Here is a 22,329-nt window from a genome sequence, read left to right as displayed (position 1 = left end):
CAGTGAGAGCTGTAAAAGGGTGTCCTGAATTGATCCACTGGATTTATTTGACGATTGTAAGACTCAGAATAACCTATGCATCATTGGTTTGGTGGCTTAAAACCAATGAAAATTCAGCTCAGAAGAAGCTGGGGAGACTGCAAAGATTAGCCACTCTCTCAATAACTGGTGTAATGAGCAGCACACCAAGATGCTCTACTTTATCTGCTTCCGTTGCATCAATTTATTCAATTAGAAGCAGAAAGGAGTGCATTAAGTCACAGAACTTTTTTGAAGGTTATCTTAGAGGACATATGAGCATCCTAAAAATGTTCAATATGAGAATGCAAATTGAGAATGAGAAAGCCGACACGCTAGCTAGGCTTGGATCATCTCAACAATTTATAGGACCAGAACCATTCTGTGGAGTTTCTACTTGCTCTCTTAGAATGGAGTTCAAGAAATGGGAAAAAATGAAAGTGGAGACCAATTGGAACAACACTCTCATTGCTAGGCAGTCGAAACGAGTTATTAATCCGAGCATTTCAATGACTAGCAAAATTCTTGAACTATCAAAGAAAGATCTCAGTATGTACACTGGTTTAATAACAAGACACTGTCCATGTAAATATCACTTGAAGCTAATAGGAAAACTTCAAGAGGACATGTGTCGATTATGTGGCATAGAAAAAAAAGACTCTGAACACTTGCTTGTGGCGTATTTTTCTGGATAAGGGACTGACAGAACCCTTTGATATTTGAAATTCAGTTCCCAGCCAAGTAGTGCAATTCATTCGAAATGTAATACCTGACTGGGAAAATGCTTTCGGTCAGTCTATGTCGGTCGCTTCATAAAATGGTGATACGACATGCTGATAAAGCAATATTAAAACGGGGCATATATCACAATAGATCTAAGTCGCAGTGATCAAAATACCCAACACGGAAAAAAATCTTGTCACTTTTCATACGTTCATCCACATCTTCCATCGACTAATATCCAACAGCATCCAAATGCTGCTCCAGAATCTTGATACCGGTTGCCAACGTTTGATCCACTTTGTCTCTGCTTGTTATTCATTAATATTTTCCACTAACTCCAGCAGCCGGTTAACTGATTGGTGGACCATTCTGCATCGGGATCTTGTTGACACCATCCATCAATTGGAACTGGATTATGCAATTCTCTTTACCTATACAATTTGCATTCGGTCCGGATCCTATGGCCATCTGGTGTAAGCAGGCCTATTCTACGCGGCAGGGGACTCTGACTAATTTGTTTGGGTTGTCCCCAAAATCCTGTAGACTTTCTTTAGAAGTCCATCCCACAGAGAGTCTCGTCAATTGTGCAATCTTGTATTATGATTTGGGACAACCTCGCTGGAAAATCGACTTTAATCTGAAAAAGAAAACTTCCCCTTACTTTGAAGTAAACAAAGTAGCAATCCTTAGCAACGATTGGTAAAATGTCAACACAAAGCAGTGATGCTGTTTTATATTATATTCTTTGTCATACTTGTCATCGTCTGCCAATCAATGTGCTACGATGTCCTTCGGCACAGTGTGCAGAATTGATTACCCCTTGACATCGAATTGTGTTTTCAGTTTGCCCTCACTGCTACCAGAATTAGTTTTCGATGTGATGTCACAGGAAGATTTGTTTGCACTCAATGTTGAACCGTTAAAAGGACCAAAACAACAGCACCTTGAGTAATCATTACCAGCAACATCAAAACAGCACATTTAGTTTTTAATTTGATCTCACACTTTGCTCGGGTAATCTATGGAAGATTTGCAATGGTCTGAAAACACCAAAATAGTCTCCAAAACGCTAGAATTGAATAACAAAAAATGCAAATAAACCTGCTTGCTCAGGAGCAATAAACTATTGAAAATGAAAAGTAGCAATAGAAAACATGTTTTAGAACTAAAAAAAAAAGTTTCATAAATAATTGAAGAATTTTCACATATGTGTATGGTATATTAGGTGCAATATCAAATACCAAATCGTCATTCAATCATAATGACCCAATATGAGATAATCGTCCAGGTTGGAAAAGCTCTTGGACGGAATCTGTAATGACTCAGTACCATATAATCAAACTGACAAACCTTGGGTGGCTCCGGCGTAGCGGTTAACACCTCTCACGCCAAAGTCACAAGTTCAAATCTCACCCCGGGCAAGTTATGAATGGCCCAAGAGTGTTTAAAGTGACTGCAATAAAAGTAATAAAACCTTAATTGATCCACCTATGGTGAGATCTGACAAAGCTTGCAAATGCTCATTACAGCTAAGATTATATTTTTCGGAATTATGAAACTATGAGCTATTATAATAATAATTTGTATATGTAAGATATAAGACAAAGTTTGTGTATAACATATAACGCCTGTCAATTTTGCTTTCAGAGGGTTACAATCAGCGATTTTAGCTGTAATGAGCGATGACTTAGCAATCAGCAATCATAAAATCGCTGACCCTTTGAAAGCGAAATTGGCAGGTTGTATGTATCGTACACAAACTTTACCCCCTCTGCTGCGTCTTACAAATAAAATATATCATTATAATATAATTAGTTTCATAATTTCAATTAATAGAATTTAAGCTGCAATAAGCAATTGCTAGTATGGATCTGAACCTTCTTACTAATAGTAATGTAATTTTAGGTACCGTAAAACGGGGTAACTTTGATAGTATTTTGAAGTATATTCTAAATATTGTTTACAACAATGAATAATATGTACTCGATGAATGTAGAAAACCATCAAAGGTAATACCCTAAACTACAAAATGAAACTAATGTTTCCAATTCAGAAATAGTGCATCCGAATGTGACCAACGTGATCTTGGGCACTCCATATGACTTCCATTGAACTAGTTTTTGAATTATCATGTGATTTGAGGTATCGCATGCTCGATTTTGACCCTGGTCAGAAAGTTGTCACTTCCCCGCGGGTATCTGGACCATGTCCGGATGTGGCCAGTGTAGTCCTGAGTACTTCAAATGACTTTTATTTTAGTTATAGTTTTAGTATTAGTTTTTGAATTCTAATATAATTTGAAGTGTCACATAATAGGTTTTTGGCCGGAGAGGAACCAGCCCAGAGCTGAAAAGCTCCTTAATAAAGATATTAAAAAATAGATTTTATTCGTTTCTAGTCAGATTTTGACTCATGGCCCATACAATCCGGAACATATTTCAGCCATTTCTCCAGAACCAGTTGACCGATTCCAAACATATTAATGTGTTCTGTGGGACCATAGTGCCTTTCAATTGGCAGTTGTTGCGTTCTATTCGGTTCAGAGTTAAAAACGGGTTGGATAATTCCGTAGGCAAAATCGCCTGGATAATTGAGAATCTCCTTCCACCAACATCCTACCATCGGTCAGAAAATAAGCAATCTATCACGAAGATGCCCCTATGAATGGAGAGTAGCAACAGGGAATTGGCATTTCCACTCTTCCCACTTTGGAATGTCCAACGTCCCTCACATGCACCTGGAAATCTTTCATACTTTCTTGAAATTGCTTTTTTTAGTCCTCTAGAAGACCTAGAAGTACTCAGAAAAAAGTTCACAAAACCTTTGAACATCTTCAAGAAAACAATGTTTACGATGTGAGCGATAAAACCAAATTTTACTCTGATGGCGGCAAGCTCCATCCTGGATTAACTTTTAATACCGACCCTGATGGGATAACTCCGATGTCGACATCAAAGCAGCCGGACATTCTTGATCGGGATTTAATCTCTGGATTATACCGGTTGGAGCTTACCACCATGAAACCGTACAAACTGTTGTCCAAACAAATAAGCTAGTTAAGAAAACAAAAACAATTTAGAAACACAAGCAAAACAACTAAAAGAAAGCATTTAAAGGCAGGCTAGCTCATTCCGCAAAGCTTTGTTGTTACCAATGACCTCAAAACCCAACCAAACATAGAATGAAATGAAGCCCGCTTCACCACACCTACCTTATCGACATTTTCGCGCGTCTTCGCCGACGTTTCGACGTATGGCACACCCCACTGCTGCGCACGGGCCTGGCACTCGGCCAGTGGCACTTTCCGTTTGTCGTTCAAATCGCACTTGTTGCCGACGAGCAGGAACGGGATATTCTCGTCGTTTTTCACACGCAATATCTGTTCCCTAAAAAAAGACGAAACCGTCACGAAAATAATTCAAACCACTCGAAGGAAAAAAGCACGTACCGAAACTCCTGTGTCGCCTGAAAGCTGTCGTCTTCGGTGATTGAAAACACGCACAGGAACCCTTCACCGCTGCGGAAGTAGTTGTCGCGGATGGCCGCGTAGTCCTCCTGGCCGGCCGTGTCCAGGATGTCGATCTGTACCTCTTCGCCGTCCAGGACCACCTGCAATGTGAAAAAGATTGTTGTTAGGATTTTTTTTTTTCGTGTAGAAATGCACTCAAAAGTGTCGTTAGAAGAGGTGCAGAATTTGGTTTTGGTGTTAAGAATTTCGAAATTAATGCAATTTACATAGGAGAAAATACATGTTTTCACAAATTATAATCATTCATGTCACGCAATAGTACAATTACACCATCCCTGGCGCCAAGCCTGCGTATTTTTATTTATTTCACTCACTTATCAATTCACTTTCATCGCTCATGGCTTTCGTAACTTATAACCTATTTTGCTCTCTATCTCCATCTCTCTCTCTCTCTTCTATGTTTCTCTGATGGTTGTTCGAGTCGTTCGAGTGTGGACGAGCCAACCCTTTTATTGAAAGTGAATCGTTAAATTTGACGAGCGAAAATTCCCGCGACGAGCTGACAGACTACCCGAGTAAAAATGTGTTAAGCTTTCATTGCTAATGTAGACGTTAGAAAGCCAACGGCAAATTAACGGGAAATTTTACACGGGTACATTGCATAGACACCGCAGGGAGAAACGACAGTAATGCGATCGATAATGGTCAGTAGCAGAGTCATGGTTGCAGTAGTTTATCACTGTAGCATTGAAATTGTTCAAAATTGTCGGTAGTTGGTTAAGGTACTCGCTAAGTTAGTACCAGCTAATGCACATAACCTCTGAAACATAATTGCAACTAAATCTCTCTCAATCTAACCGATTAGCAAGGTGATGGAAGTAATGAAGTGTGAAACATATCTTCAGGTGGTTTCCACGAAGTCGAGTTATGGGGTGTTCACTATATCTCAGTAACAATAATTTATGTCAAACAAAACAGTATCAGAATGCTGTTTCAAGGGTATACTTAGTCCTCAAACAATTTAGAACACATAACTATCTTTAAATTGGTACCACAAGATTCGAATTTCGTCAAAAAATTACAAAGTTATGGCTGGTTGAATATTATGTTTTTTACTTTAAATTAAGAAAAAATTAAAGAAATCCACGTCAAACTCATTCTTGATGCAGAATCAGACAGATATTGTGTTCTACAAACATTTCAGGAATTTAGTTATTAAGAAAATAATGCAAAGACTCTTGGTTGAACAATTATACTATGATTTTAGTAAAAGTAAATTCTTGAAGGAGACGTTTGCGCCACCTCTAAATCTATTTATTTTTACTTCATGCTCGAGGACATCAATTTCCTAACCATGTTGACGCCAGAAAAACGAATGAGTTTAGGTTTCATGAACATTCGAAAAATAAACCGCACCCTACTGTCCATCCTTCTATTTATTCGGATCTATTATTTTCATCCCACTCGCATGCTATCGGCGTTAATCAAGTTATTCCTTTGCAATTCACCTCAGATTTATATTGAAATTCTGCTCAGAATTATTTCTTCTTGAGATCCTTTTGGCACTATCCTCGGGATTCCATCGGCATTGTACCGTCAAAATTCGATACAGTTGGTTTTTGGACGGAATTCCCTTGGAACTCTCTCTTTAGAAATCACTTCAAATCATACTGTGCAACACGACTTTCAAAGACAGGGATATCATATTTGACTTTCTTATGGTTTCCTTAGTTCATGTCTAGGTACCGCTCTCTTCATGAGGTTGTTCCGCCCTACAGACGTGTATGAGATCAGCGACCTTGCCACACGGAGGTGCTGCGGGTTTTAAAAAAAGCATTAAGAAATAATCTAGATCTAGACTTTAAGTCATAATAAACCAATTGTGGGTTAACTTTTCTACCCTAGAAAAAATTAAACTGTGCAACAGTGTTACCTTTCAAATTTCCTCAGGATTCAATACACTCGGATTTTTTTTGGAAAATTCATCGGGACCCTATACAAATTCTTTTTTCAGAACTTATTTAGAATACTCATAAGAAATTGACCTAGAATTTTCTCTGGAATTCTAATCAAATCTCTCGAAGAATTCTTCCAAAAACTCCCTCGAAATTTTTCGCTGAAATACACCAGTGGTGGACAAGAAAACCAACCGGTGCACACATGTACTGCCACGGTTCTCCAAATCGCAACAGGTGTTTACGAGTGGTGCACATCCAATGGTTCATGGAAGTCGAACCTGGTTTTTGCTAAACACGCTTTTACGATTGGACGAATAAGCTGTAAATGGAGGTGCAGTGCTGCCAAATGGACAAGTTGATTAAAGCGTAAATAGTTGATCAGAGTACATGGCGCATAGTTTCCAATTCATCATCTCAAACTATGCAACATGGGTATTTTGGGTATGGGAAAGATGTCTAAAGATCAAAAATCGTATTCCGCCGCCATTTTGAAGTCCAATATAGCGGACTGAAATTCACGTTGGTTGCCTTTTCTCGACGATTTATAATTTGAAACCATGCAATATGGGTATTTTAGATATGGGGAAGGCGCTAAGTGCATTTGTTATAACAAAAAAAAGTAAATTTTTTGCTGTGTGTAGCTTTAAGTGACACCTCCCACCAATACATGCATGTATACACGGTTAGAAAAAAGTACCCAATATTAAGTTCTTTTCACTCATCTCGGCACTATAGTGCAGGAACCCAAAAGTAGGTAAAGCGGGTCAAAGTAATTTTAATTTACTTGTATACAGTTCGTATGGAATTTTCCACTGGATTTATAACCAAAAGTAAGTTAGTTGTACCCAACAGTAGGTAAATATGATTATTCTCAACGTTGGGTTCCCACATTTTACTACCCCTGTTGGGTGGTTTTGCTCCTCCGTTTTTGACAAGATTAGAAGGAGAAAAGGAGACAAACTAGTCAAAAGTAGGTAAAAGTAAACTGGCCGTTGGGTACTTTTTTCTTACCGTGTACATGAAGGGTTTTGTCTAGGGGTGGGATGCGCTGCCAAATCGGCCAACTGAAAATCCATCAATGAGATGTAAATATGTAAGACTCAGTTAATTTCTCATCTCTTTCGTTGTTTAAGGTGATTCGCTGCGAGATCCTTATACCACTTCGAAACTTTAAGTGCACAAATATCAGCTTCCACGATACGTACTACAATTAATCTGTTACTCCACGTTTGCTGCGCTGCAGCATAGATGCAGTAGCAATTTCAGGTGAAATGTAGCTCTAATTTCCGAGATTTGTGTAATTGAAAACTCGAGGTGGAAGTGCATCTATAGCCTACGTGGCGGCCATTTGTGGACTCTACAAGGTTGAAGGAGTGTGACTTCAAACTCCGTCATCCATTTAATCAGCCAAAGAACGAAAGAGACGATAATTTTCTGGGCCTTACCTGTTTACGCTCATTGCTTTTCCATATGTGATTTTGGTTCCAAACATAAACAAACCATCGTTGCTAACAGCTTTGTTGCCGTTTGGAACCAGTTATGCGAGGTAGGCAACGATTGTTCGTATTTGACAGTCACCTCCCCCCAGGTTTTGTCCTGTTTTGTTGTTCGCTTCGGTTTCGCTCAAATCCACTTTCCTGGCGTGAGAAAATTATTCCAGAAGATCCTCGACCGAGAACGCGGAAAAAATCCGTCGAATTTTCCGAGGGGGGCGACACATCTAAATCTCAATGCTAGATGCTCAAAAAATTTCACACTAGCGAATCAATCTTCTAAAAATCTTCTTTCATTTCTCGCATCTACTTACATCGCGCATCATCTTTTTGCAGCAAAGCTCCAGAATCGTCATCAATCCTCTTTCTATCTACTCAGCGTACGCGCAGCTAGCCACAGCAAACCACAATCTTTCCTGTATCGTAGATAGAGTCGTCCTCCTCGGAATTTTCCGGTTCTGCACTGGAATCGTGCAGAGTCTACTCCACCGAAAATGCGAGAAAACTCCATTGAAGCTCACTGGAACCTCCTTTGGCAGCACCGAAATCTATCGGAACTGGTAAGTATCACGGCCGTCATGTGACAATGAGAAAACAGGCCCTCTCACTATCACGAGACGAAACTACCTATCATTGGCTTTCTTATCATTTTCCAATGATCAAGCACGCATGAGAATAATTCTTATGCGGTTCTGACATCAACATTTCTTACTGATTTTTTAAGCATGGAACTGTATGCAATCGGTAGAGTGAATATATTATTAAGATTTCCTCGGAACTAGGAACATTAACAGCAATAAATGAGCTAGTACTTACGATGATCACACCACTATCACGCTCTGTCATGACAAAACATTCTATGAGATTTTGAAGAAAATCTCTATCATCGTTTTCTTATCCGATGATAGTTACAGAAGTAGGGTAGAGACGTAGAGAACTACTTCGGCCTAATCGCCCATTTTGGGCCTATCGAGCAGAAAACTTCAAATAAATCCATGATTTCTGAGTTTTTTTTTGTTCATTAATTTATTTGATAAGGCTCAACCGAATTAACAGAGCCGAGGATTCTTGGTCACTATACAATACATCCTAAGACTATAGTCAAAAGGTACAACACAATGAACACTTTATCTTCCGCTATCCAAAAAGCCTCCTCCATCAGAACTGGATCCGCTTCCAGTGGTTTCATTGTATGTCAGTTACGCCAACGGGGGTCAGAGCGCTTCCATTGCAGCAATGGACGCAGAACGTGGTCAACACTCACACACTCATCACGAAACGGTTGCTTTCCAAAGTCGACGACGCATCGACCGAAAGAACTGCTGATGAAGAACAATGAGGAGGACCACACAATGGTTGCTGCCGAGAAAACAGACGATTGCGTGGCACACATCGAGAGTGGCCTGCTTTTGTTGACAGCTGAGTGAACACTGATGATTTCAGAGTTGTCAATTATGCGTTTGGTACGATACTTTAGTTAATTAGCTACCGAACGAAGTCAATGAGAACGCGTGATATGATAGGTTTGCACCCATTATTCCCAAAAACAAAAGAAGCGCTCCGAACGAATCAACTTTTATCTTCATCCGATAGGCCGAAGTGAATTCATTGGCGTTTCAATGCGTTAGGCCGAGTTTAGAATGCGTAGGCCGAGTTTTGCGTCAAGTAGCAGTATTAGACTTTTGACAATATCTCAACGATTGGTTTCTCTTTATCAAATCTTACGGTACGTACGGAAAGGTAAATAAATTTGGTGCTAAACTGCGCTAGATTAAGAAAGACTAAATTCGGGGTGTGCTTAATAGGCCGGGAATGGGGTAGTTAACCCTATCTCTGTAAATATCGCGTGAGATCTTTCATTGAAATGACATTTGCCAGCCCTGATTCAGATGCTGCCATAGGGAGGCTCCCAGAGACTTTCGACGAAGTTTCCACGTAATCGATGGACGAGGTTCTGCGTGATCTCGGTGATTTTGGAAGCTGCCAACGGGAGTTACTGGAAGTTCAAACGGATTTTTCTTGCCTTCTAGATGGAGGAGGTTCTGCATGATTTCGAAGACTGTCAACGAAGGTTCTAGGAGCTTTGTCTTGTCCTGATAAAGGGTTCCACCAGGATTACGTTTGACTACATACATTACATTGGGGCTACATTGAGTCTGTTGATGTTGACGCATAAATAAACTTCAATTGTCACGCCTCTTTTCAAATAGACCAATGTAACATATGCACCATTTTAAGAAAATCAAAGTTGGAGTTCGACAGATTATTATTTTAACTGTTTAGAAACAATACATTTTACATTCCAATTTTTAATGTAGTCAGTGAATGATAACGCTGAAAATTCAGTAGAAAAGGTAAAATCACAATTTTACTTTGAATTTCATGCTAGATATAGAAAAAAATCACATAGGACGTTTTGACTAGTCAAGTTGTACATCGGACATGTTACATTGGACGATTTTTCCCAATGACATAAAAAATGAGTGTTACATTGGACGTTTTCTTCTAAATGATACTAGATTCCCTTTCACAGATTTCAGAGTAGAATACCTAACTTTAGATCGGCCCCGCCTTTAGAAAATGAGCACCAATCATGTTAGGCAGTCCAAATGACCGAAGTAATAATCATCTACCCATCATTTCAAACTGTTCATTGGATAATTTTTGACCTATGATTATTTTAAATAAATGAAAGTAAATTTGGATGGGTGTTTTTGTATCACATACAATGATAGAAGAGCAATAGTTTGTACCGCTTAACTCGATTTGTTTACATTTGCTACTTAGGACCTTTTGAAAAGTGAGAATTACAAAAAAGTATGGCCCATTAAAAGATGCGAAATTTAATTTGCGTGGATGAGGTCCCATTCGGTTTCGGTGGAGATTTATGATGTTGCCAGCCGATGTTTAAGGAAATTTTAACGGAGTTTTCACGCGTTCTCAGTGGAGGAGGTTCTGCCCAATTTTGGTGGAGATTTTTGATTCTACCAGCGGAAGTTTGAGGAAATCTGTACGGTATTTTCTCGACTTTTTAGGTGGAGGAGCTTCCGCATGATTCCGGTGGAGATTTTTTATGCTGCCAACGGAAGTTCTGTTGTGTTTGTTTATCTTCGCCTCGATGCATGTATGTATGTCAAGAGCAAATTTTCATTACGTCGAATGTAACAAAGGTAAACAAAGTCGAGCTATCAGTGTCAATCGATGCTCCTGCTATTACACTATATACTGTCCGAATATAGGATCACATCCCATTTTTAAATTTATTTACCAGTCGAATTGCTTTTTGACGTAATCACCTTCCGATCAAAATAGTTTTCGATGTTACTTAAGTCATCCGATTTCTATGGAGATGCCGTTTGCCTTAAGTAACAGCACTGAGAAACCCGTGAAAAGTGTACTTTCGTCGTTTCGCTTTCTCATTATTAAAGTGAATAAATCGAACTGTTTGTTGCTAAGATGATTTCGGTGGTCCTAAAATGATGAATGGGCTGCACGTAAGGAGACGTAATTGATAATTCTCCCGAATATCCTGGTAAATACACTTTGACTTAAGTAACAAAAAACGACGTATAAAAAATTTTGACTCAAAAACCAGTATTTCTTAGCATGAAAGCTAGCGATTTGCTTTTGTATGATTAAAACCCGACTAAATATGTTAAACATTGCTATCACTATGAGATTGTATGTGTTTAATTGGAAATAGGAATAACTTTTCGGTCATCAAAACAAAACTTTATTTTTCTCGGATCGGTGCGAATGTTACTTACGACATAATGAAAATTTGCTCTTGATGTATAGGTGTCACCGGAAAAGCACATGCTTTGTTTTGATGTTCACATCCCACTGAATGATTGATGCAAACGATGGAAATTAAATGCATTTGATTTAAACTAAATGCATATTCAATGGGCATTCTAAAAGTGAGACTCCCCTAGGGGAAGGCGTCTAGAGATCGAAAATCGAAGTCCATCGCCATTTTGAAATCCAATATTGTAGACTGAAATTCAAGATGGCGGCTTTTTCATGACGATTTGTCATCTGAAACCATGCAATATGGGTATTTTTGATATTGGGAAGGCGTCTTAAGCACAAAAATCAAGATTCCATTTTGAAATCCAAGATGGCGGACCGAAATTCAATATGGTCAATATTGTCAAGAAAAGACCGCCATCTTAAATTTCGGTCAGCCATATTGGATTTCAAACTGGCAGTGGACCTCGATTTTTGACCTCTAGACACTTTCCTCATACCAAAGATACCCATATTGCATGGTTTCAGAAGAAAAATAGTCATGAGCAGGGCTGGTAGCGCTGATGCGATATAATAGTAGTGACTTTAGTGACTAAAATTACGGAAATAGTCACCAAATAGTGACTTGTAAATACTAAATAAGTAACCATTTATATGGTAACATAGAAATTCAAAAACGGTTTGATATCGAAATAAACTTTTTATGTCATGGAACTCAGTATCAAATTTCATAAATTCCTCTAACTTAATCGAATCTCACAACGGAAACCCCTGTGAAGAGCATTTTAAGTGATTTGAATAATTTACTTTTGCTTACGTTATACATGATGACTAGCAAATAGTAATTTCTTTTTTTATGATCTTGAATTTGATTCTGCGTTCGAAATCTCTAAATATTTGATATATCTAGGTAGATAACTTTGATAATTTGCTATGAAATTTTCACAGAATTTCTTCAGAATGATATCAAGAACTTTTTTAGAATAATTCCCCTTCTCTTAAACTTAGAAGCAAATAAGCTTTTACAAACATAATATTGCATTCTTGAAATTCTTTGCAGAACAATCAACAAAATTCTTGGAAATAGATCATTTTCGTAGTTAGAAACGCTTAACATCAAATATCAGAACTAAAGTGGACATTTTATACGATAGATGAGGAGATGAAAGTAAAGAGTTGATAGTTCCGTTATAGTGTGGCAGTGTAAAATTTGTATATAGAAAGTAGAAAGCGAACAAAGGATAATTTTGAGGAAGGTACGAATAGGGTAGAGCATCTCCTTTACCAAGCTCATCCGTTAATGAGGGATGGTGAGGGGTGTTTCCCCCTGCCACCACTGGCAAAAGGGATGATCACCGATTTGCTCATGTACCTCTGATGTGCGGAAACAGTTCTATTGATTGTTTCACACTCAAGTCGCCATCTGACGTAAACAACTACCCGATTCGTACCTTCCTCAAAATTGTCCTTTGCTCGCTTTCTACTTTGATAAACAATTTTCACACTGCCGTACTATTACGGAACTATCAACTCTATAATTGAATCTCCTCCTCGGTCGTATAAAATCTCCATTTGAAGTCTGATATTTGACGTTAAGCATCTCCGACTATGTAAATCGTTAAATTCACGCATGAAGTAATAACACATGATTAGTTAAAGCAGATTATTTTCGATTTTTTATTGATTCTTTTAGAAACTCCCTGAAGGCTCCTTCCATAAATCCATCCTTAGAATTTCCATGCAATTAACCTCAGAAGTTTCATAAATTTCTGCTTAGAATAATCTTGGACTTCTCCCTTGCATTCATTTGTATTCTCCTTAGAATCCCCATAGTATTTCCTCAGAATTCTCAAAACAAAAATCCATCACAAACTTTGAAACTCTTCTCAGAATTCCTTCCTCAAAATTCGATTCCATTTGAATTCTTCCCGGAATTTATTTCGATCTCTTTAGAATTCTCTTGAAAGTATCGTCATAAATCACCCCAGAATTCTTTTAGAACTATCCGCAGAGACCATATTTGGAGTTCACGGGATTTTCATGGAATTTTCATCAGAGCCATTTCAGAACTAATTTTGAATTCTTATTATAATTAGACCTAGAATCCTCATCCAATCATCATAGAATTCTTCTCAGAACTCTCGATAAAATGCACTCTCAATTACATTAGAATTATTTCCAAAATTGTTTCGGAGCTGAATTTTGAGTCTCTATTAATTTAAACAGTAATCAATAGCGACACCCGTATGTGTTAAGCCAAGTTTGACTATATAGGTAAACCTGGCTTAAGATTTAAGCGGATATGAAGAAATCGGTCTTCAGAACAGTTAATTTTACATGAGACTTTCGTAGTCTGTACTTTGGTATTCTTCTATGATATATCTTGGTGTATGCCCTGGAATCCTTTAAAATTTTGTTTTAAATCGAAATTGAAGGCATTTCCCAATAGTTTTCCTGGTGTTCTAACGTTCTGCGGTTCACTGGTCACCCTGGTTAAAATTTTCAATTTTTTAATAGATATGTATATTTTGTTAAAACTACTATAGACTTTCTTAGTGCCAAGTACTCAATTTAAACATTTTGCGAAAAAGTGACTTTAGAGACTATTTTTAGAAAAATAGTGACTTTAGTGACTTTTAGGTGTAAAAAGTGACTTTTTAGTGACTGGCTTCAAAAAAGTGACCAAGTCACTAAAAAGTGACCTGCTACCAGCCCTGCATGAGAGAACCGCTATCTCGAATATCCGACATCATGGATGTCAAAACGGCAGCAGGCATCGATATTTGATCGCTAGCCACCTGTCCCATATAAAAAATACCCATTTTGTAAGGATGTGGAATCGTCATGAAAAAAAAACACAATCTTAAATTTCGGGTCGACATCTTGGATTTCAAAATGCCAACGGAACACGATTTTTGACCTCTAGACGACTTTCCTACACAAAAAAAAACAATTAGGGGAAATGGATATAATGTCGACCTATGTAAATGACCCTAATTCGGGCCCATACATACATTCAGCAATCGACTAAATTTTCAATAGCGACCAAAATGTACCGTCCCAATGACGTTCATCTAGATAAAATTGATAAATAGCAGATTTTTAGCGATAGCCTTGCATTCATAGGCCTACATCAAAGCCATTTCTCCTACTACTTTTCTTTCCAATAGTTTATTTGTAAAGCTCAGATGCCGAGAAAAATTAGATAATGTAATAATTACAGTAAAATATTAAGTGGGACATTGTTTATGAGTTCTTCTTACTATTCCTACTTGAGTTTAGCTTCCGCTTTCATCCGTGCTCTCAACTCCCTTGCTTCATCCAATTGTTTTTTTCCTTCAGCAGCGCCCGCCACTTCTCGTCCTTTATCCGCTCCTTCTCGGTGTAGTTCACTGTTCCGAATTTGTGGTAGTAATACGCATCATTTTTGTACTTGAAAACAGGCGGCCGCTGGTTCTCTTCTTCCTCTCCACTGTTCTTCTCGGTGTCCAAGGACGTCACATCCATCACCACCACCTCTTTTTCCAGGACTTCAACAGCTTCATCGATTGGCGATGCACCTCCAGTCATTACACCAGCCAGCGTACGTACTATTCTCATTATCATGCTGTTGTTGGTTTTCTTCTTCCGTTCGTTGTTTTGCCGGCTGCTTCCGATCCTTCCGCTTGGGGCAGGAATTCATCCGATGCCCCTCCGCCTTACAAAGGAAACACAAATTAGTGTTCCCTTGATAGAATATGTTCACTTTTCGATTGAGAAAATGCAGCGAGTTGGGAATCTCTTTTTGTATATCCATACATAGTCCCGCACACTTGTGTGCATATCGAGGCACAAGGCAGCTGTAAATTTCACCCGAACTACACGCTTTACATCACCGTATTTCCCTAGCACCAAAGCTAGATCGCAATCCGGGACTTCTGGTGAGAGGTCGTACACTCTCACGTATTGAACGGTGCCCCTAGCAGTTGACATGCATACTTCGACTGACTTCCCACCGGCATAATGAAAAGTTAATTGTTCACGGATGTTCAACAAGCAATGAAGCATGGAATCTGCTGATTTGAACTTGATAAACATAGATTTTTCTTCCGCTATGTGATATGTAGCGATCACCTGCACGGGATCCGCGTCCACGGCTTTCACGAAATTTGCAAATTCATCCATCGATGGTCTCGGCAAGTCATATGGGAAGCTGAACCTAATCGTCATTTTCATTTCAACGGACATCTCCAGTTGTTTGCTTCCAAAGGGGCAACGACAGAAGCAAACAAACTTCAAATAATGAGCAAAGCACCGCAACAAAGAGTTGCTATCGAAAAACAGACTATCGCGTGACTCAAACCGAAAAAAGACAAAAAGCTGCTCATGTCAACAGCTAAGAGCGAACTGTACCAGAGCTGAGCCAAAAAGTTGAGCTCGTTTCTTCGGTTTCCTTCTGGTCTTAGAGTTACCTCTATGGTCTTTCTATAGGTTATAAATCGTCAAAAAAGAACGCCATCTTGAATTTAGTCCACCAGTTTGCGTTTCAAAATGGCGGTGGAACTCGATTTTTGACCTCTAGACACTTTCTTCATACAAAAAATACCCATATTGAATGTTTTCAGATGCAAAATAGTTATGAGAGCGGCCATTTTGAATTTCGATCCGACATCATCAATTTCAAAATTGCGGTAGACCTCGATTTTTGACCTCTGACTCCTTTTTTCCTCATATATAAAAAAAACATTTTGCGTGGTTTCAGATGATAAATCGTCATTTATTTCGGTTCGATGTCCTGGATTTCAAAATGGCAGTTGATCACAATTTTTGACCTCTGACTCCTTTTTTTTTTGTTTGTTTTTTCCGTCGATCTTGTTTTCCGTGCTGAGCACCAATGCTACCGACGTGCCAGGAAGGCAGCTCCCACACCTGGACCCTACCACCTATCGACCCATCAACTCATGAACCGGGGACCAACGGCTTTACTTCCCTTCCGAAGGAAGGCGTGATCAGCGATGTTATGCCTCAGAACATCCCGGCGGCGCCGACTGGGATTGAACCCAGGCCTGCTGGGGTGAGAGGTAATCACGCTTACCACTACACCACCGGCGCCGTTGACTCCTTTTTTTGCTCATATATAAAAAGTATTTTGCATAAGGGCGTGATCGATTCTCTTCGTCGATTTTCTCTTTTGTTAATAACTCGCTAGAATTAACGTTTCTCGGTGCATTTGCTGTTGCTTTTGATAGCCAATACAATGTAAACACATTGCAACTTTGCATTGAACAAATTCTAGGCAATTGTTTCGCTTAGGGCTACAAAATGGTGAGTTGACAACCTGGAAGGAGTGGAATACCTGGCCCTGGTCCTCACAAGTTCCTACTTCACGCCTCCCCGAGTCAAATGATAACAAAAGACTACCAGCTGAAACATGGATACAGCTGGGTGGCGCAGCCTGGGCAATGTTGCCAGTCCGGCAATAGCAAAGTGAAGAGGTGCGACGCGAACACTGGCGCGGTAACCATAGTACGGAGATCGAGGAAATGCTTCACCAAACCCGAGCGTCTGTTCACCAGGGAGGTGCGGCTCAAAACGGCGTCTGTTCTCCATGTTAGGAGCGGCTGATCACCGTCCTAGTGCCAGTGTGGGACTCTAAACAGAGCTGTGCACGATGGTCCCCCGGCGAGACAGGAGGTTGGGCAGGCCTAACAAGCCGCCCTGTAAAAAACATAAAATTGCAAATACTGAAGAAAGAAATACGGATCGGAACAATCGGCACAGACCTACGCGACGAAATAAGGACTACGATTGGAAACTCGGAACATGGAACTGCAAATCGCTCGGCTTCCTGGGCTGCGATAGGTTAATCTATGACGAACTTCAACCACGCAACTTCGAAGTCGTAGAAGGCGACCTGCGGACCCTTCCCAGACTACGAGGCTGGCAAAGTGTGGCCATGGATCGAGTAGAGTGGAGACGACTTCTTCGGACAGCAGAGGACAACAAGGCCTTAGACATTGATTGGTAAGGTAAGTAGCAATGCAAAGAGAAAATCGATGAAGATAATCGATCATCGCGTATAATACGCCCTTATGCATCCTCACTGTCAACTTAATTTTCTAGTTTACTCAATATCTATCCATAGCAAGCAATATTTTGATAATTGTTGATGTTTTGAGAGTTGGTGCACAGGTAGATTGAGGTTAAGGAAACGCTGGATAAATCGTCAAGAAAAGATCACCATCTTTAATTTCGATCTGCCATATCAACATTTTGCAGGGATTCAGATGATAAGTCGTCATGAAAAGACCGCCATCTTGGATCTCGGTTCGCCATCTTTAATTTCAAAATGGTGGCAGACATAATTTTTTGGTATGGGAAAGATATTTTTATATAATTTTAAAATAATTACATAAAATTCCATTCCGTTAAAATTTTATAAAAATCTGACACCACTTGCATGTCCGAAAAATATGAACCGGAAAACACAACCCAAGTTAGGTTTTTTTTATTTTAAAATTTTCCAATCCAAACTTGTTTACCGGTTAATGAAAACTAACCCGAGCCTTAGGGTTGGCTCGGGTTAGTTTTCGTTTACCGGGGTGTCGTGTAAACACAACCAGTATCAAAACCAAAATTATCCAAATAGTTCATCGAAGTGACCGAAGTATCCTGAAAATCTAGTCCACTCCAAGAGTCTTGACATTTTTTCATGGTCCAGAATCCTAGCCAGAATCTTATTTTTATGAAGAGAAGACAAAATCAAAATCCACGAGCTTTTCCCTGTTTTTCCTGGTGATTTCTAATTCTTGGCGTGTTCTGGGCATTCCCGATTTCTCGGTTCACCTTGCAAGTATTCCTTAAATCGCGATTAAGACCAGATTTCGAAGATAAATGTGTTTAAACATTTGGAAAACGTAGATAACTCTCAAACTACGATTTAGGCCTCATTTCCGGAGCTAAACGGGATTAGACGTTTGGAAAACCTAAGCACCTTTCAAATCGCACTTTAGGGCTTATATTTTTTTTCCTTGATTTGTTTTCCGTGCTGAGCACCAATGCTACCGACGCCAAGAAGGCAGCTCCCACACCTGGACCCTACCCCTATCGACCCATCAACTCATGAACCGGGGACCAACGTGTTTACTTCCTCTGCGAAGGAAGGCGTGATCAGAGATGTTATGTCTCCAAACATCCTGGCGGCGCCGACTGGGATTGAACCCAGGCCTGCTGGGGTGAGAGGCAATCACGCTTACCACTACACCACCGGCGCCGCTATTTAGAGCTTATTAATTTCCACGGGTTTACAATATTTTCGTGAGTTTTAGTCCGAGCAAGTTCCACCAGCTCGAACTATCTCGATTGACTTATGAAAAGCAGAATTTCACAAAAACCATCGTTTCTTCTTCAAATTGAAAAGTTTTATTTTTCATATTACAAAAAGTAGCAAAATTGTGGACGAGATCGCAGTAGGCTGCGCTTGAAAACTGAAGTGTTTTTCTTTTGCTGCGCATTTTTTGTCAGCGAATTAATGTTAATTGTGTGCTTTAAATTTATTAATTTGTGTGCTGAAATTTTCATAAAGAGTTCATAAAGTTATCATTTAGTGATATACCGTGTTTTGCCTTGAGTGACTCGGTTGACCTTGAATTTAACCTCCAAAATATACGACGCCGCTTCAGTTCTATTGTTCGATGTCGGTTTTCATTGCCTCGCGGGAGCCCGGTTCTCCGAGTTCGGATGCTGCACTTTTGGTGTGTAGTTCTATTGAGAGATCGGTCCGGTTGGTGAATTAGTCCGGGAACGTGTTGATAATATGTCCGTAGTGAGTTTTGGTGTTGATTCAGTAGCCGACGTTGCCGTGAATCAGCAAGTTTTTCGCTTGCAAAAGTGCTCGGTTGCTGGTCTCTCTCCGGTTTCGGAGATTGCGAGCAATATGAAAGATGCCTCGCTGGATACGCCCAAGACTGGACCGTGACCGCGAACTGTTCCTGGGGAAAGCACTAGACGCAAACCTCCTCCCAGAGTCCCAGATGACCATGGCAATACAAAAAAAATTGTGTTCGTTGAAGGAAGTATTACAAAGGTGCATCACGAAATGAGATGAAAAAATCAAAATTACGGAATGCATGGATTGGAGGATCAAATTAACATGGTGAGACCAACCCAAATACATTTTAAAATTAAAAAAAAAAAACATATACTAAATACGTGCCAGGTTTGAAAAGAATACTTTCGAACCTGGAAGCGAGTATATAACATCAATATCCATTTGATAACAGTGATGCATACATGCGGGGCTTATTGTAAGTGAAAGTAACCTCGGAATGGGCGTGACTCACCAGACATTCTGAAATGGGTTGCTGGATCTGCAATAGAGCTATCACTTTCTAACTCTCGGACTAAAGCTGTCTATGTTCGACAATAGCTTCCGAAAAACAAAACTGAATAAGGAACTCCCTGAATGATTTCTTGATCAAAAGTGTAGTATTTCTACTTTTCAAAATTTGTGCATGGTTTTGTTTAATAACTTTCTACCACTGAAAAAGCACCATCTGTGAGAAAAATAGCCCAACCTAAGTGGTTCACCGACACTCACCTTTTTCCGGTAGCTGTCCGCCTTGGTCGGTTCGTAGTCCTCCACGAACTCGTCGTACATGAACTGTAGTGTGAGTGCCGATTTTCCAACGCCACCGCTGCCCACCATGATGACCTTGTGCAGCGCTGGTCCCGCCGTAGGTTTCTTCGACATTTTTCCGATCTTTTCTGATTCTTCTTCGCTTCTCGAGAACACACAGTAGAACGCTAGTATTTCAGCAGGATGATGTAAGCACGTCTGAGGTAATATCGTTTTTTTTTTATTCTGGTCGCTTGTTATCACTAGTTACACGTCAGAGACAGATTCGCACTGGTTCGCCAAATGCATTCAGTCCTTACGATACTCTACTATCCACATGAGATGAACACTTGGTAATTATAATATCACTTCTTATCTCTACGGAGATGGCGCACTGCCTGCCACTTCGTCTTCTTCTGCTGCTACTTCACTCCAGTCCAACTCTGGGCTCCATCATGGTTGTCGTCACCGAGATCATCACCATCATCGCTTTCGGTTCATCATGATCGGAACCCTGGTATACTCGTGCGCTGCTCTCGCCTGCTCGATGATGTTGTGGAATCTGCAAATGCGGTAAAGTAATCAAGAGTTAGGATTTATGTTTTATTTTGGTTGGATGGTTGAAATTTCTGAATTACACTGGGCAAAGAAATCTACTTTAAAAAAAAAAGCGAATGTTTTATTTTTTCAAAAATCAACCATGTGTCTCCATGATTTTTGCAAAGCCTTGGAGACGCATGATGCGTTTTACAAAAAAAATCCTGATTGCGATGCCCACTGTATATTTGTTTGGAAAACCAGACACGCATGGCACGTGCCGAATTGGTGGTGATTTAAACAATATTTGACGACGGTGTGTGCTGGAAAATTCCGGTGGAAGACGACGACGTCGAGTGGGTGGGTGTGTGTTTGCAGATTTTCCGTTCCCTTTGATTCCCGAACGTAAACCGTAGACCTTTGAATATAGAGCAATAAGAAGCAATCGACCCGAACTGCTCAAAACTCTGGAATATTTGTGTACTGAAAATCGTTCGAGCGTGCGTATACAAAGTTTATCGGGGAAACCAGACCACAGTTTTCCCATCTGCTGGTACCGTAGCAACAGCCGGTCCCAACTGGGACCGGGCGAATGTTTGTGAAAATCATCACGGGTTTAATTTACGATGCATCAGCGCGGGGTTGTTTATATTATAGGTACACTACTGGAAGCTAGAAGAAAGCCGGTTTGCCTAATGGCTTCAAACATGATTAACGTCAAACGACGACGATGGAATGCAGCAGCTCCCCATTCGGGTATTTAACGGCCTAGTTGGAGAGAGTTCAATTAGGTTAAATGTATAATTGGTGTAAAAGTTAATCGCCAATCGCTGGGTAATGCTTGAAGTAACGAGCATTAATTAAGGTTAAATAATCTAGCTTCGGGGTGAGTCGTGAGTGTCGTAACATATTTAGTCTAACATCAGGGCATCTTTCGCCGTCAGCACCTTAAAGTATTAAAGGTGCAAGCACACTGAAAATATAAGCGACGCGGCGTGTGACTTTGAAACTGGCATCGTGCTTCATTGTGTTCGAACCTTTAATGCGGGAAAGCTACGCTTCGCGTGCTGCATCGAGGTTAAAAGCCGGAAGTTCTATTAAAATCATAAACCAACCAACCAACCCGGCCAATTGTTGGGAAGTAAATTCGCATCGATCGGGAAAGCAAAACAAACAACGACGTAGATGGTGGCAAGAAGTCGCAGGATTTTCCTGCTTCTTAGTGCTATGCTCGGAGATGATGTCGCTTTAGCGTAAAATTTCGCATCGTAAAACCCTATCCATGTATTACATAGCTCCTTAGCCAGCAGCATGTCAGACAAGAGACAAGAGGGAATTTGATTGTAAGGTTTATATTGGGGTTTGTGGATGCCGGTATAATAAAATCGGAAGTATCAGTTTGGTAGAATAAGTAGGTATGGGGAGGGAGCATTGGCGTATTTTTTTGGCACAGATATGATAGGAGCAGATGAGGGACTTTGTATATGACTAAATTATTTCCTCAATATAATTTACTCGTGTATAATTAAGAATTGATATCAAAATGTTACTGAGCTGCTCAAGGTGACAACTGTATTTTAAAGGTAGTTCTGATTAATTTTAGATTTCATGTGATTGTTCTGAATAGAATTTCAAGAAAATCCCGATGAATTGAATTCAAAGTAAATTTTAATGAAAACTCATAGGAATTTCAGGAACGGAACTCCTGTGAACTTCAGAGGAAAATTCCCAGGGCACTTCGAGGATAAAGGGTGTCCACGATGAAATTGCCACACACAAAATTGA

At 39.8% G+C, this 22,329-nt stretch overlaps 1 protein-coding gene across 2 annotated transcripts in view; it reads right to left on the bottom strand.

The window, feature by feature from the left end:
• LOC135707413 (ras-related protein Ral-a) overlaps window positions 1–20,546 on the bottom strand; it is a 29,197-nt gene extending 8,651 nt beyond the window's left edge. For both annotated transcript variants that reach the window (XM_065229227.1, XM_065229226.1), the window contains exons 1-3: window positions 19,990–20,546; window positions 4,190–4,350; window positions 3,953–4,127 (exon numbers count right to left, since the gene is read on the bottom strand). In XM_065229227.1, the coding sequence (XP_065085299.1) occupies window positions 3,953–4,127; window positions 4,190–4,350; window positions 19,990–20,142 (489 nt within the window). In that variant the 5' untranslated portion in view covers window positions 20,143–20,546. The remainder of the gene's footprint in view (window positions 1–3,952; window positions 4,128–4,189; window positions 4,351–19,989) is intronic.
• Between the last annotated feature and the right edge of the window lie 1,783 nt (window positions 20,547–22,329).

The sequence above is a fragment of the Ochlerotatus camptorhynchus genome, unplaced genomic scaffold (genome assembly GCF_037179485.1).
Source record: "Ochlerotatus camptorhynchus isolate MF236.1 unplaced genomic scaffold, CSIRO-AGI_Acam_v1.1 ptg000310l, whole genome shotgun sequence".
Lineage (NCBI taxonomy): Eukaryota > Metazoa > Arthropoda > Insecta > Diptera > Culicidae > Ochlerotatus > Ochlerotatus camptorhynchus.
Note: the sequence above shows the minus strand (reverse complement) of the source record. Positions and strands in the feature narration are given on the sequence as shown.